The sequence below is a fragment of the Astyanax mexicanus genome, chromosome 3, assembly GCF_023375975.1.
Source record: "Astyanax mexicanus isolate ESR-SI-001 chromosome 3, AstMex3_surface, whole genome shotgun sequence".
Taxonomy (NCBI): Eukaryota; Metazoa; Chordata; class Actinopteri; order Characiformes; family Acestrorhamphidae; genus Astyanax; species Astyanax mexicanus.
This window is the reverse complement of record NC_064410.1, coordinates 5,612,682-5,626,537: the sequence shown is the minus strand read 5'-3', so window position 1 is coordinate 5,626,537 and position 13,856 is coordinate 5,612,682. Positions and strand designations below refer to the sequence as shown.

Below are 13,856 nucleotides of genomic sequence, written 5' to 3'. Positions count from 1 at the left end.
GTTCGAAAATATACTTATGAGTAATAAGAAACACATGATGGCGCCACAATCCCACTTTTCCCACAAATCTTTGAACTGCTGTTCAGTATATATATTATTTACAAAATAGTTTTTCTAAGTACCATATACTACATTTGTTTAATTAATAAAATTTCCGCCAACTCAACCAGAACACAAATATATAAAAAATATATTATTTTTGTGTAATAATTATATTTTGAAAGTGATGGTCAGGTGTATACAATTTGTAGAAATGAATTTAGTCATTTCTATGATTTCATTCAAGTATTTTTTTTAATAAGCAGCCAACACAGAGTTACTGCAGCGCAACCTTTATTTTCACTCCGGAAAACATTGAAGGTGACCCTCATTTACAATGCATTTACAGTGTAAAAGGGATTGAAAATATTTAATAAGTAATTAGAAATAATAAGGAAAATAAATAAATAAATAAAAAGAAATGCAAAACTTAAACCGACATTTAATATACATGAATAAAATATATACGTTAAAAGAAAAAAAATAGCACATTTTTAAAAAGACCATAAAAATTGACACATAAAAAATTTAAAAATTTATCAAATATAAAATGAAGAAAAAGATAATAATAGTAAATGTAAAGTAAAATGATAAAATTAATAATAATAAACTAGGAACGTGCAAATATAAATAAAAACATAATAAAAAAAATGAAATAAAAAAGATAAACTAATTTTAAATCTCATTTAAAACAATCATAGGCTTTCTGGTGGTAGTTAGCAGTGATGTCAGTAATCTAACGCGTTACTATTTCCAATCCAGTAATCAGATTAAAGTTACTTATTTAAGTCACTGTGCGTTACTCTCTCTCTCTGTCTCTCTCTCTCTCTCCACACACACACACACACACACACCGCTCCCTTACCCATTCCCCCTCCGCTCTTCCCCAATCACACGCGTCTCGCTTTCTCCCCTGTCTCTCTCTCGCGCGCTCGGCGTGTCTTTAGTTTCCGCCCGTTTTCGTTTTCCGCCCGTTTTCCGCTCACTATCTCTTTATAAAGGGAAGAAAAGTTCCGGTGCTTCAAATGAACACTGTCAGAATTAAATCCTTCTCAGTAGGTCCGGACCCAGACCGCAGTCTGCAAATATGTGATCCTTGGTCTAGACCATATACACGGTTCTGTTTTATAAAACCACTCCTTGCTGCCCTGCAGAGAACAACAAGTTCAATGTTCAGTTTTACAGTGTTAAATATGTCAGGTCAAGAAAGACTTTCTTTATTTTATATATTTTTTATAAAAACAAGTATTTATGTTTAGTAAAATCAAGAAAGACCATATTTTATTTTTTATAAAAAAAATATTTATGTAAAGTTAATTTTTTATTTTTATTAAAAAAAACTTATTTTTTTAGGAAATAGTTCAACTTAATAGAGATAAATTGTTGCTGTTAAAAATGCATTTTCCAATAAAGGGAGTATTGGCAAAACTGGTTATAATGTTTATGTTAAGGCGGCAGGAGGTGGTGTCTGCAGCTGCTGAAAGTCACTAATAAAGTAACTTGTAAAGTAACTTAGTTACTTTTAAAATCAAGTAATCCATAAAGTAACTAAGTTACTTTTTAAAGGAGTAATCAGTAATCAGTAATCGGATTACTTTTTCAAAGTAACTATACCATCACTGGTAATTAGAAACTAAAAAGTTTAAAATGATTAAGTTATCCCAGTGAGCCGAGCTTCAGAGTTTCCTTTAGTAAATTCCAGCTCACTGGTGATTTTCCCAGTTAACTAAAAACTCTTGGTACCTGATTACCATGGCAATTCATCCACTAGAGTGAGTCTGATATGTTTTACTATTATCAATTAAGATCAGAGAAGAGATCGTATCTCAAGACACGATTTGAAAGAAGCATAAGAAATACGGGCAGGGTTTATGCAGTTACATGGCCTTGCCTCCCATCTCTACTGCACATGCTATGGCTCTAATTTTTTATCTACTGTGCAACTGCAAACAAGATGGCAGCTTGTATTTTAGCAATCTTTTTTATTCCAAACATTGTAATGGCAGTTCACTGTTTTGCAAAATGAAGTGCAATGGGATGTAGTGCTACAGACTAGTAGCTCTCCAGCCCAGAGGGTTGTTGAACCCAATTGCAGAACAGTTGAATTCAAAGCAGCACACCGCTCCTTATGATGGATCAAACCCGTGTCTTCAGGGTCGCGGCCCAATATACTACCACTCCCTTGGCTAGTGAATTGGGACACAGCAGAGGAGAAACGCAGCTTAAGAACAGGCGGAAAAACAAGAAAGGGCGGAAACTAAAGTCACGGCAAGCGCGACAGAGAGAGACAGGGGAGGGATATAAACAAAAGCTCGCCAGAGAAGCATTTTATTTATTTATTTATTAATTTTTTCATAATTGTTCATTATAGTTCAAACAACCTCACGGCGCAGATGTTTCATGCTTGCATGCCACATCTGTCCCACATCTGACCCTGCTATAAACTATTGATATGAAACGTACCCAATAAAATAAATATAAAATATCATCCCATATTCTAGAGATCCACTGTACTAGAGATCTCCCATTAATCTTTATCTTTTCAACTACTCATCTTCTGAAACCACACCCTCAGTCCTGTGGGGAACCCTCGCTCAATCCTTTAAGCTGCAGAGTTCTCTTTTTTAAATTTGCAGCAGATAACCTTCTGCACAGACTCAGGGAGGAAAGGCAGCTTCTCCAGGCGTGACAGGTAGACGAGGGGCTGGATGGTGCTGCTGATGTTCAGGAAGGCGTAACCCACGGGCTGAACGTAGCAGGTGAAGTCCAGTGGAGTGTAGTGATCCTGGAAGGGGAACAGAGCCACCAGAGGTAAGTAGTTGCAGACGATAATAGCCAGAAGAGACAGCACCATCTTGAAGGCCTTTTTCTTCATGGGATGCATCTCGTCTTTCCCTGCTCCCCGCGAGCGCTTTAGTGCCGAAAGAATGGCCAGGTTGCACACCACCATCCAGGCAAAGATGGCCAGGATCTCACCCGTGAAAACCTTCTCGAAGTTCGGGAGGCCTCCGACGGTTTTCGCCGCGGCATAAGCGAAAGTGAGACAAAGGACAAAAATGGACAGACCGATCCTGTACTTGTTGTCCTTGAGTTGTCCAAAGGCTATGGGAAAGAGCACGGCCACAAAGCGGTCCAGGCAGATGCACGAGAGGAACAGCGGTCCACTGGTGTCCTTCACACCGTAGGAAAACTTCAGCGCCATCCAGCCTTGTTTGCTCTGCCAGTAGTAGAGGTTGAGGAAGCTTACGGGAACCATGAGCCCAAAGTAGGCATCCATGAATGCCAAGCAGCCCAGGAAGATGTCGGAAGTGGTGGGCTCGTTCCGGTTGCGGATAAGGATGGCTAAGACCAGGACGTTGGCCGGAAATCCGATTATTATATTAAAGGACTGGAAAACCAGATCAAAGATGATGCCCGCCTCCATGGTCTCACAGCCATCAAACACACTGAAGTGCTTGTGTGTGGTATTGGACAACTCTGGAGCTGAAGTAGGGTCGAGGGTGTTGTTGGTTCTGGGGTAGAAGCTGTATCGGCTCCACATGGCTTCAGTGGAGGTGATCCGACCGTTCAAGGTTCTAAGATACAAAGCAGACATATTGGAAATACGTATTAATAACAAATCCAAAAAAAAGACACATAGAATATATAATACATAAAAAACGGTGTTCCTCACATTTACGACTGATCTAATTCATCACATTATTAAATGACATCCATTCTTGCATTTCGGGATGCTTTGTACCAAATTCCTTCCGAACAACTGAATGGATTAATGATATTATGGGATGTAGTGGGGAAAAAAATGCTAATTCCTTCCAATCCTTCTTGAGGAACATGTTGTAATGTTTTTAAACATTACAATATTTTCTTCTCAATTTTTTTTTTACAAACTGTTTATCTTTACTCCCCAACTCCTTTACTTAGCCTTATTTAGTTTTGTCTGCTTTCGTATCAAATCACGATTACGATCACCTGTTGACATCACACAATTAATTATCATAATTTGTTATCTCATTAGTAGACCTTTTTTCTTCATGAAATGAAGTTAACCTCTAGTTTGGGGTTGCATCTAATAGAGAATTATTATCATGGACTTCATTGACTCATACACATTGTATCTGAGTATGTTGGGAGTTTTACATAGTAGAGTTGTTATCCTGCATACTCAACCTGTTTTCTCGTGATGTTTTATCATCATAATCATCGTCATCATCAACAAAAAATGATTTTGCTGTTTATAGGTGTATGTTTGAGTAAAATGAACATTTTTGTTTTATTCTATAAACTACGGACAATATTTCTCCCAACTTCCAAATAAAAATATTATAGTCATTTAGAGCATTTATTTGCAGAAAATGAGAAATGGGTGGAAGAACAAAAAAGAAGAAGCAGAGAAAACAAGTTCATATTCATAAAGTTTTAAGAGTTCAGAAATCAATATTTGGTCGAATAACCCTGGTTTTTAAACAATTTTCCTGCATCTTGGCACATGTTCTCCTCCTCCAGTCTTACACACTGCTTTTGGATAACTTTATGCCTTTACTCCTGGTGCAAAAATTTCAACAGCAGTTCAGTTTGGTTTGATGACTTGTGATCATCCATCTTCCTCTTGATTATATTCCAGAGTTTTTTTTTATTTGGTAAAATAAAAGAAAATCATCATTTTAAGTGGTCTCATATTTTTTTTCCAAAGCTGTACATGATTTTAATGGAAGAACAAACAATTACTATACATAAACTATACATAACTCTACAAATTATTAATTTTCTCCCCAAGAAAGACTCTTTCTTTTAGACGATGTTTGGTATGGAGGACCCACCAACCACCAGCTCTTCACCACAAAGGTAATCTGATTCCCTGTTCTCTGAAGTGCTACATCTAATTTTAAAGCTCACAAACACAGGGAATGACCATTAGGACCACTGATTTCTTTCACTTAGTGATAAGTGTCATTTTGCCCAGAACATCTGAGGCAGATGTCCGATAATCACTGTGTGCTCACACACCTGAGAAGAGGTTTGTGGATCTCAGCGTCACGTTTCACTGTCAGACAAATAAATCAGAGGCTGCAAACAGCTGAGAGTGTCTGGAGACCGGAGCGTCTGCCCCTCAGGGCTGTTATTCTGTTATCCAGCAAGCCTTTGCCAAGTCCCGCAGGGGACCGGTCCCTGCACAAATACACAGAACACACACAAACACACCTGTGGACACAGCGGACCAGCGTAGTGTGAATCATCCCAGTTCTTCACTGTCACACAGTGTACTTTTAAACAGCTCAGGTGGGAAGAGACACCGTTATTTAACACTCTAAAAAACAGACGTACGATATGAGTACTTTTTTGTACTCGAAGGTACACTCTTCATAATTGTCCCCTCAGAGGTACAATATTGGTCTTTACAGGGTCAGCTTTGTTCCGTCTGAAGTACAAAGTCATTTCTAACAGCTATAAGTACAAATTTGTACCATTTAACCTGCAGCCAAAGGGTACATTCAGTATTCTGTATCACTGCACTAATAAACTATATATACTTTAATTGCACATTTTTTATTTGAAAGCCAGACAATTTTAGATCATCAAGTTTTTGAGCCATATTCAGTTGATGATAATGTTTATAATCTTTATAATCTTTACTGGCACAAAAACCATGGGTACAAAAAAGGACTTTCACTGAAAGGTCCTTTTTTGTACCTCAATATAAGATACAGCCCCAGCGACAAGCTTTGTACTCTTTTAAGTACAAATCTGTACTTACTTTTCTTAGTGTGAATGCAAAAACAGCAATTACGATTTTTCTGAAGATCAGATCGAAGGCGATCCACTTTATTAAATAAAAAAAAATAATAAGTATAAAAAGAAATGTGTTCTCCCGACTAGTACAATTAAGTAAGTTGTACTTAAGAATATAAAATACTTTTTAATCTTTTAGTAAACTACACATTCACAGAGCCTCTTTCCTCTGTGAACTTTTTTTCTTGTAAAACATACAGTACTGTGCAAAAGTTTTCGGCACCAAAGCAAATTACACTAATCCCTTTATTTCATAAATGTTTAGAGTTTTAACCCTGAAAAAAGCTCCACATATGTTTTGAACAGATGCAAATAACCATACATACAGTTAAATGCAACGAGAAATTCTCATTTTTCACTAAGTATGTTATATCCTGTGAGCCTAAAGCTAAAAAACAAAGTGTAATAGTTCCAGATTACAGATTTCTCCTGGATGCTCCTCAGCCAGCATGTGTATATTATGTTCAGTTCCGTCAGCAGCTCACCTGATTCACCACATTTACCAGTAATTTACCAAACCAGGTGTTGATTAATATGATGAGAACTAGAAATAACTCTATTAAACTCAGATGAGGAGGAGAGATTAGGAGATGTTTTAATGAAATCAGGGCTGTAAAAGTTCTGCTTTTTGTATATTTGCTGTATGTATGTATTGCTGGTGTTTTAATGAGCTTATAAACACTTATTAAAGCTTTTTCTTTTCTGAAATTCCCACAGGTGCCTAAAACATTTGCACAATACTGTATATTTACAAACTCTGTCGCGATTTAAACGGCACAACTGGAAGGCATAAGAATAGACTTCTGGTTGGATGTAAGATAGCAATGAGCATCACGACACACCTTGTGGTCACAGGGTGTGTAAGAAAGTTTAAAGAAAGATTTTTTTTTTTTTTTACAATACTGTGGTAAGTTCATTTAACAAGCATAGGCTTTACCACACTATATAAACTAAAAGATGGCAAAACTCGAGACACACGTTTTCCTTTGAATTTATTATCTATTTTAATGGGCCTGTCCATTTAAATTTGAACCAGAAACACAAAACTAGTTGATAAATATGAACACGGCAGGAGAGTTCATTAAATAAAACACCTTAATGAATCCATTCTTGAGAAGACTGAAAGAGCTATTCATTAACACAAAGCTCGCTCTATTTTTATAGCACAAAATGATGCATAATTAGACCTAATTATCAACCCGCCACATCCACCAGCCTGGAAGGGTCTGATAGATCAAGGGTTTTTGAACGGACTTATTAAGAGAGACTTCTTTAAAATCTTTGCTGAACGCAGAGGAATAAGAGATATCCAAGAGAAGAGGAGGATGATCTTCTTGAGAAAATTCTTACTGGACCACACCCATGAATATGTTAATATATTTTCACTGTCCAAATATATAGATATATTCCCACAGCTTTAAGGTAAACACCATCTAAAAACATCTGATGAAAGTTAATATTAAATTCCAAGTCATTTATCCAAGTTGTCCTTTTATCATGTAATTATCACACAATATGAAGTAAACTAAAAGACTAGAAAACTTGAAACATGTTTTTTTTTCTGTGTACAGCAGTGATATACATTAATATAAATCAATTTGAACCAGAAACACGAAACTAGTTGATAAATATGAACACGACAGGAGAGTTCATTAAAGAAAACACCTTAACGAATCCATTCTTGAAAAGACTGAAAGAGCTATTCATTAACACAAAGCTCGCTCTATATTTATAACACACAATGATGCATAATTAGGCCTTAATTTCAAGCTATTAAAATGTGAAAGGCAACTGCTCCTCTCAAATAGCCCCACTTGTCACAACATGACGCAAAATACAACTAATATACAAAGAACAAAGCTTATCTTCTAAAGCGGGTTAATGAATACTTTAAATATGATAAATATGATCAAAACCTGTTTTGAACAAACAATCTAAATATCTCCAAATATCTCCAGTGGTGCAACAGCGTTTGTGGGAAAAGCAGTGACCCATTCAGTGCTTTATTTAAGAAACAGAACATGAGAGGGAGTGTAGATTAGAAGGCTGTGATGTTATTCTTGATAACACACGACCTCAAGTGTTCTATTGCTTTTATACAACAGTTTTATTTTTACAAAATGAATAAAGAATATAAAAGACCTTCAAAAAATTGATAATAAATATGCTTTAATACGGACTGTAAGTATTTCCACAACAAGTGAACTGTAACAGAACCCGAACTACAAAATGGCGTATGGTTTATACATGGTTAACACCATGAACGTTAGCTTGAAATCAAAATTGGGGATTATGGGGTTCGGTAAACGTTAGGATCGTGAAATAATGGTGAAACTCTCCTCTCCTGCTCTGTGAAGTCAGTATTCATGTGAAAGCTGTGCGCATTGTGAGCATTTCTGCTTGTTTTGCTGAGTGGTGTTGGTTAGCTAGCTAGCAGGACTTTGTTTAGGTTAGCCTAGCATGTTTTAGCTCAGCATTAGCTTAGCTTAGCTTAGCCTGGCTGGTTACCTTTCCGGCTATCAGACTGCGGCTGAGGTAGGGCTTCAACGATTAGTCGATATAATCGGCAGTTTTGGAAACAGAACCGCAATAGGAGATGGATAAATGTCTCACTCACACAGTTTACACTCAACTTAGTCTTAGTCTCCAAAAGTCCCCAAACACAACAGATTACATAGTTAGTCGCTAAATATCAAACATCCAGACATTTAAATGCTCATTTTAAATCTCATGTTTAGCTGTTTTTATCATTTTTAGAGATGGAGGACATGGCAGAAATAATCGTTGACTAATCAACTAATCGAGAAAATAATCATCAGATTAGTCGACTACCAAAATAATCATTAGTTGCAGCCCTAGGCTGAGGTGACTGATGGATTAGCGAGGCAGCGCTGTTGGCAGCGGGTAAGCGTGCCTTGGCTGGGCGCTAGCCTGTGCTAAGCTAATGCTAATGCTGCTGCTGCTCCTGCTGGAGGTGATAATTCAAAAATGTCTTGCGTGTGTTGGAAATTCCCTGGGAGCAGGTAAACTACAAAGACCATAATCCTTTGCAGCAGGATAAGGCGAGGCTTAGAGTTTAAAATGTCACTGTCGGCCATGTTTATTTTCTTTGTTTGGCATGGTGTGAGGATTTGTACCTTTTTGGATTGAGGACTGAGCTTCCATTGGATGTGTGTTTGTGTAAGTTTTCTGATTTGTTACTTTATCCATTTATGTTAATTTGTCCATTTTGATCGATTGTTTCTATTTGCTTACTTGGTTTGTAGTTCCTTTGTTGCATTGTTTGTATTGTTTTACTGGTCCTTATATATTTTGTTTATTTGTAGATAAACCATCCATCCTGTATATACATCCATCCATCCTATATCTCCCTCTATCAACCCACTACCGTCTTTCATCCATCACCTTCCTTCCTCCATCCATCCTTTCCTCAGCCATGCATTAACTACTGTCCATCCATGCATCTGCATGCATCTGCATCATTGTGAAAGACACTGTGAATAAACTGCATCAGTTGAAGTCTGTTAATCCTTCTGTGTTTTAATGGACACGGCATCAAGACAGCCACCCTTCCATCAAATGCAACCCAACTAAACTTTACAGAGTGTATATGCTGTTACCAGAGGTGTAAAGTAATGAATTACATTTACTCAAGTTACTGTAATTGAGTAGATTTTATGAGTAATTTGTAATTTCTGAAGTAGTTTTTTTAAATAGGTAATTTTACTTTTGCTCAAGTACATTTTGACACAAGTAATCTACTTTGCTACATTGGAAAACTCCCGATTACTGAGTAAAAAGTAAAAAATAAAATGCTGGAAAAAAAACAATTGTCTGAATAAAAAAATATATTAATTAATAACGTCCTCATGCAATGCAAAATAATTAAAAGTAACTATGTAACTTTTACTCAAAGTATATTTTAAATTGAGTACTTTTTTACTTTTACTCGAGTAGATTTTTAGATGGATACTTTTACTTTTACTTGAGTAGAATTTTAGCAAAGTAAAGGTACTTTTACTTAATTACAATTTTTCAGTACTTTTTCCACCTCTGGCTGTTACTCAGCAATGCGTCCGCGGAGTGATAGGGATTTAGCGTGAGAAGGCCGTGCTGTTATCGCAAATATCAGATTGGGAGGTCGGAACTAACTGTTGTATAATAATCAGTTATGCAGCACGTCATCGATTGGGGATTAATTACATATTCAGAAAACAAAAGCATCCCAGCCTTTTATACTCAAACGCTGCCCTGTACACTGCTGAGCTTTCCTTGAACCTCTGGTCCGTCTGGGGCACTGTGGGTCCCTCCAGGGCCCTACACCTGCCCCATCTCCTCCCCTTCTGATCCAGCCTGGGGCTGACACAACCACTGTTTGCTAAACAGGCTCTCTGGAGATGGCCCTCTTAATCAGCCATGTTTTTATTCCGCGGTCCCTGGGACTTGTGCGAACAGTTAAATGGAGAAAATGGACAGCTGATTTAATGAGTTGTGTCAGCGGAGAGTTTTACGATGTTAACTAATAATTTAAACAGTGAGCTCCTGCTGCTGAATGCGGAATGAGGTCTTCAAAACCCGTTGCTGAACTCGAAAACCAAGGTTTAGGCACATCAAAAAAAAAAAAACGCTGAGGAGTTGAGAAAAATACAGGGCTAAAAATACAGACCGAAATATATAAACACATATCATCACATATCACATGTCACATGGTATTGAATCACTTGGGTGTCACTCTTAGTCATTTCGTTTCAAGTCTTTCGTGAAGCTTGTTATTAAAGATAATGATAATGTTGATTAATTGCTATGTTATTAATGCTTAATAAATTTATAACTAATCACTATTCAATTGCATCTGCTTGCAAAACATTTTTACGTCAATATTTAACAATAATTCAATGATCAACAGCATTAAAATACTCTCTCTCTATAAATATTTCTCTCACTATATTTAACATATTAACTCATTAACTACTAATTTCTCTCATCAAATAATCAGTATTTACGTTAAATCAATCAATCAAAAAAGAAAAAAAAACTCTTACAAGTCAGCAAGTCAGTAAAACTTCTCCTTCCTTACTCTGCAGAGAGCTGCCGTCACGTCCACCTCACCAGCCGCCTGGAAGGGTCCGATGGACGAAGGGTTTTTGGATGGACTTATGAACCGAGACTTCTTTATAAACTTCGCTGAACGGAGGAGGAGGAGGATCTTTTTCGAGAAAGGTCTTCTGGACCACACCCCTGGAGATCCACCTGCTACGCTGTTTTGATCAGAGTTCTCCGCTGAGATGTTTTTTGGTCCACAGGTCATGGTGGGAATGTTGTTCTCATGTTCTCATGTTCTCACGACTGAAGCTGTTGTTTATTTAGAAGAGAAAACAGTGGGAATTGGTTGAACAGTCCTGTGGAAGTCCTGGAATGACTCAGGCTCAGGCTCAGGCAGTTTAAACTTAGCTAATGCATGATGTGGAAAGTGAGTAACCCACAGATGTAGTTTGGATGATGGGTGGGGTGGGGTTTGCTAATTGGCCAGAACCTTGTGGTCCTCTGTCACTGTAAGCTGTTCACATGTTGGGCGTCTCATCTGCCTGGGTTTCATTTACATTCACATTTGAATCTGTTCAAATCGAATGTGTGCTTTGTTAACATATCGTTACCAAACATTCCTCCCACCTAAGCTGAGGGAGCATTATCTGATACACATGCAGACAGTACTTAGTCTAGAACACTGGCTTTAATATACTGCAGACACACAGACCGACCAATGGCAGCAGAGCTAGCAGAGCTAACCTAAACTCATTTTCAATGCCCAATCTCACCACTTCCATTTATGGACCTATTGTCTCAATTTTTTAAGGCAATGTAAAGCTGTGATGGACCACAATCAGAGTTTTATGGGTAATGAGCACCCAACGAACCCAGATCTACCACTTAAACCCCTTAAAAAACAACAAGTAAATGAAAATGTAAATGAAATTGAGGTTCCCAGTTCCCAGAAGGGGTGAAGTGGGTCATATCAGAACAAATACAGCTCTGGAAAAAAAATAAGAGAGCACTTCAGTTTCTGAATCAGTTTCTCTGATTTTGCTATTTATAGCTAAAGATGTTTGAGTAAAATGAACATTGTTGTTTTATTCTACAAACTACGGACAACATTTCTCCCAAATTCCCAATAAAAATATTGTCATTTAGAGCATTTATTTGCAGAAAATGAGAAATGGCTGAAATAACCAAAAAGATGCAGATTCATAAAGCTTGAAGAATTCAGAAATCAATATTTGGTGGAATAACCCTGGTGGTTTTTAATCACAGTTTCCATCATGCATCTTGGCATGTTTTCCTCCACCAGTCTTGCACTCTGCTTTTGGATAACTTTAGGCCTTATACTCCTGGTGTGAAAATTAAAGCAGTTCAGCTTGGTTTGGTTTGATGGCTTGTGATCATCCATCTTCCTCTTGATTATATTCCAGAGGTTTTCAATTTGGTAAAATCAAAGAATCTCATCATATTTTAAATGGTCTCACATTTCTGAACATTTCTACCAAATATTCCTCCCACATTAGCAGTGGGAGCCTTATCTGATACACCCATTCTCACCACTTCCTTTTATGGGCCTAATGTCTCATATTTTTTAAGGGACTTATTTTAGGGGTGCTTTTTGATCCCCCCTAAACGGGGTTAGTGCTGCCCCAGAAGAAATGACCTTTCTCCATGTGCTCCAGACAATGGTAAGATGATCACACCATCCAGACTGTTATCAATTGGTACACCTCTATCATGCAGGTTTGCTGAAAAAAAGTACATTGAGATTGCCTATGCATTTTTTTTAACAAGACAAATAAAAAAACACATTATTCTGCACCCATTACAAAACCATAACTGTGGAAAAAGAGAGTATGGGTATTGGACTGATACTAACTGTTCCAAATCAACTTTATAGTTGTGTACAAAGAAATATCAGTGTTAGAAAGTGGGAAATCAAATTAGTTTGACCAGATCATGAAATATCTTGGGTTTATTTAAATAAAAGTCAAAGTAGGCTTTTTTTATTCACATTTTTCATTCTGTCCCATCCTTTTTGTGTTTTTTTGTTATGCATGGGAACAGGCAATAGAGTTCTTTATTATGTAGCTGCTGTATTATTTCTTTTTACTTGTTTTGTGGATGCAAAACAGATCAGAGATGCTCTGATATTACTTGCTATGAAACTTTTTGGATTAACTTCAACTCTAAATAAGCCTCCATAATCCTGTTCACTGTTGTATTACGTAATCACATTAGCTCTCCAAAATATGGCACAGCTGAGTTCACTTGGAGGCTTGGAGAATGAATAAAACATGTTGTACACTGGTGCTTGAAAGTTCGTGAGTCCTTTTGAATTTTCTGGATAGCTGCATAAATATGACCTAAAACATCATCAGATTTACACACAAGTCTAAAAAGTAGATAAAGAGGACCTGATTAAACAAATTAGACACAAATATTATACTTGGTCATTTATTTATTGAGGAAAATGATCCAATATTTCAAAAGTATGTGAACCTTCCATAGTGAAAAAAAGTAGATTAAAGTATACTAAGCATTATTATAAAGCTATAGTGCACTAAAGTGTTCTTGTAGCCACATTATAATTAATCAGTATATTTAACGAGTGCTAAAATGGAACAACTTTTTTAGTACTAATTATACTTTAATTACCGTATAAAAATAGTACAAAAGTCTTACTTAAATTGTGCAAAGTGTACTTAAGTGTACTAAAATGGAACTATTTCAAATATATTTCTTAAGTAACATTTAAACATACTTAAACTACTTCATGTATGTAACCCCATATTTTAAATATGCTTGTTGTAAAATACATATAATACATTTAATAAATGAGTATTACAACTGCATCACTATTTATTATACACCAGGTATATTAGAAATGTACTAAGAACTGATGTTAAATATATGTGATCTATTTTTTACATTAGAGTACAAATATGCTTCTTATTTCCGTCTTTTGTAAGAAGCACACTTCTAGTATA

At 36.6% G+C, this 13,856-nt stretch overlaps 1 protein-coding gene across 2 annotated transcripts; it reads right to left on the bottom strand.

Moving 5' to 3' along the window:
- Nucleotides 1-861: 861 nt before the first annotated feature.
- On the bottom strand, nt 862-10,993 carry LOC103044236 (G-protein coupled receptor 183). Of its 2 annotated transcripts, none has more exons than XM_022668059.2 (2): nt 10,907-10,993; nt 862-3,614 (listed from the first exon to the last, which is right to left on the bottom strand). In XM_022668059.2, the coding sequence occupies exon 2, from the start codon at nt 3,578-3,580 to the stop codon at nt 2,642-2,644; it is 939 nt and encodes a 312-aa protein (XP_022523780.1). In that variant the 5' UTR covers nt 3,581-3,614; nt 10,907-10,993; the 3' UTR covers nt 862-2,641. The 2 variants fall into 2 exon arrangements, with proteins under 2 accessions (XP_022523780.1, XP_022523779.1); XM_022668058.2 differs by having other exon boundaries at nt 10,872-10,992.
- Nucleotides 10,994-13,856: the final 2,863 nt, after the last annotated feature.